At 42.8% G+C, this 3,079-nt stretch overlaps 1 protein-coding gene across 1 annotated transcript in view; it reads left to right on the top strand.

Annotated features, from left to right (window-relative positions):
• LOC107565323 (tripartite motif-containing protein 16-like) overlaps positions 1-3,079 on the top strand; it is a 10,798-nt gene that overhangs the window by 5,047 nt on the left and 2,672 nt on the right. Inside the window, exons 4-6 of the mRNA XM_016250542.1 lie at positions 38-191; positions 2,249-2,308; positions 2,572-3,077. Of these exons, the coding sequence (XP_016106028.1) occupies positions 38-191; positions 2,249-2,308; positions 2,572-3,077 (720 nt within the window). The remainder of the gene's footprint in view (positions 1-37; positions 192-2,248; positions 2,309-2,571; positions 3,078-3,079) is intronic.

The raw sequence follows: 3,079 nt of genomic DNA, 5'->3' as shown, positions 1-3,079 counted from the left end.
CCTTCTTTCCTCTCCTGATTATCTCCAAATCTTGTAGGAGGTCCAATCCCGCTGGCCGACTTCTAATGACTTCCAAAGCCTGACAACTAATCCACAGTTCTCTTTTGGAGAAGTGATCAAGTCCCTCACCTCATTAACAGCACATATAAAGGACATTTGGAGACTGGAAACAACCCGGATATTCTCAGCAGGTAAAAAGTGATGGGTGATTAACAAATTTGGTCCACAGAAGTGGTTGCCTTCAAAACAATTTTAGTTAAAGTATAAGACCCGTTTGTCATACTAATGTCCTACCCAAACAAGACTGTTTCACTGATGGATTGATACAAACCTGTTAACCACCGACTCCCAGAAGTTGCAGAGCAACCAGTCACTGACATACAGTAAGAACTGGTGGATTTCAGCATCTTTAGATAGCTTAATGTACCGCTGGTAAGTGAGCTGAAGTTGAAGTAGTTTCATATGGAATCTGTTCCTACCTGTAAAGAATCCACCGAAGACCCTAAAGGGATATGATATAAAAAAAATATTAAATTGGAGGAAAAGTTGCATTTCAATGCTTGTGCATTCTCTCACAAATGTTTTGCATGCCCCCAAAGAAACTTTGCATTCCCTCACAAAACTCCATGTAAAATTTCAAGGAAATGCAAAAGTTTTGTTGAGTGACCTCGAAGTTTATCAGGGGTACCAAAAAGCATTGAAACACAATAAAAAAATATTAAATTGGAGGAAAAGTTGCATTTCAATGCTTGTGCATTCTCTCACAAATGTTTTGCATGCCCCCAAAGAAACTTTGCATTCCCTCACAAAACTCCATGTAAAATTTCAAGGAAATGCAAAAGTTTTGTTGAGTGACCTCGAAGTTTATCAGGGGTACCAAAAAGCATTGAAACACAATTTTCCCTCTAATCTCATATCCATCTCCATGCCACTTTAGTAAATTGGTGGGCAAATCTGGCCCTCGAGGGCCACTGTCCTACAGAGTTTTAGCTCCAACCCTAACCAAACACCTGAAAAACCTAACCAAAGTGTTTACTCGAAATGTATAGGCAGGTGTATTTTATTAGGGTTGGGGCTAAACTCTGCAGGACAGTGGCCTTCAAAGGCCTGAGGGTCTTGCTTTAGGGAAGGTCTCTCCAAACTCGGCCCTGGAAGGCTGGTGTCCTGCAGAGTTTAGCTCCAACCCTAATTAAACACACCTGAACCAGCTAATCAAGGTCTTACACCAGGCATTCTAGAAACTTCCAGGCAGGTGTGTTGAGGTAAGTTGGAGCTAAACCCAGGGCCGAGTTTGGAGACCCCTGCCTAAGGGGCTCTGTATTACTCGACAGAACACTTTGGATTTACAAAATCCTACATGTGTCCAACCTCTTGTGAAAAGGTCTGCAGATTCCCAAGTAACCTATTCAAGTTTATTTGTATAGTGCGTTTCAGGTTGCAAAGCATCTTTGCAGAAAATGTTAAGTTTCTACCTGAATTATGTTTAACAGTAGGTTATTAGAGGTGACTATGGCAGAAATGTACAGTAAGAATCATGCAGTTAGTTACAAATTACACGTAATCAAACAGACAGTAAACCCTATTAACTGCAATGATTATATGTTGCAATTAAACGTTGTGATTAAGCAAAATTTGGTAGTTTTATATGTTGTTCCAGTGTTAGCATCATCTGAGGTCTTCTGGGGGGTTGGCATCATCTCTGGCATCGTAAGGGTTGGATCCAGACTAAAGCTTCTGTAATTCCTAGGTACCTTGGGATGCAAATCCCGTGGCAGATACAGAGAAGCAAATAGAGAAGAAATTAGCATAGCTGCTGTTCCAACAAAGCAAAGATGATGTGTTCAACCCAAGCAAAAGAATGAAAATGTGCATTTGCGCAGATATAGCTGAAGTACAAGGTTATGAGATACATTATGTGAATGCTTGGCTAGATGTCTTTAATCTAGATTTAAACAGAGCGAGTGTGTATAAACCCCGAACGTTATCAGGAAGGCTATTCCAGAGTTTGGGAGCCAAATACGAAAAAGCTCTACCTCCTTTAGTGGACTTTGCTATCTTAAGTACTACCAAGAGTCCAGAGTTTTGCAACCTTAGGGAGCGTGATGGATTGTAGCGTGATAGAAGACTAGTAATGTACGCAGGAGCTAGACCTTTAAGGGCCTTATAGGTAAGTAGTAATATTTTGTAAATGATGCGGAACTAAACAGGTCTAAACCAATCTGTTCTGTCACATCTCACGTCTCTTTAGTGACTGCAGAAAAGATCCTACTGCCACAAGAACCCAAGACGAGGGAGGACTTTATACAGTGTAAGTCATTCTACTTTACTTTAAACGGATGCCAAACTTCACTTTGAAGCCAAAGGTACAATAGGAAAATCCCAATCCCTAAAGATGCTTAGCCTTCATACTGGTTTGTTAGCTAAAGATACTTCATTCACATTAAGTTCTGTTTTACATTCTAAGACAACTTACCAAGTTGTGAAGACCCAAGTAAGTGCATAGACTGGTCTTGGGGTAAAGCTGGACTTTACTTGGGTTTTGCATTTTCACCTTGTTTCTCATTTCATCAGTTCTGGTTCCCTTGAGTCTGGACCCAAACACGGCCCACAGGAACCTTCGGTTAACAGAACAGAACCAGGCTGTGGCTTGCAGTATTGAGCCCCAATCATATCCAGAACATCCGGACCGCTTTGAGTCGTGGGCCCAGGTGCTGAGCAAGGAAGGTCTGACAGGTCGCTGCTACTGGGAGGTGGTCTGGAGCGGACAGTACGGCGTCGACCTCGCAGTGTCATACAAAGACATCAACAGAACTGGGCAAGGAGACGACAGTGGGTTTGGGTACAACAGGCACTCCTGGAGTCTGGACTGTTCCATGTTCAGATACGCACTAGTGCACAACAACGAGGAGACGGAGATCAGTGTACCCCTGTCCCACCGGATCGGGGTGTATCTGGACCACCGGGCAGGACAGCTGTCCTTCTACAGTGTCTCAGATACCATGATCCTCCTTCACAAAGTCCAGACCAGGTTCACTCAACCTCTTTATCCAGGATTTGGGCTCTTTCAGGGCTCAACTGC

This window comes from Sinocyclocheilus grahami, unplaced genomic scaffold, assembly GCF_001515645.1.
Source record: "Sinocyclocheilus grahami isolate Dianchi unplaced genomic scaffold, SAMN03320097.WGS_v1.1 scaffold993.1, whole genome shotgun sequence".
Taxonomy (NCBI): Eukaryota; Metazoa; Chordata; class Actinopteri; order Cypriniformes; family Cyprinidae; genus Sinocyclocheilus; species Sinocyclocheilus grahami.
The sequence above is the reverse complement of the archived record's forward strand: the minus strand, read 5'-3'. Positions and strand labels throughout refer to the sequence as shown.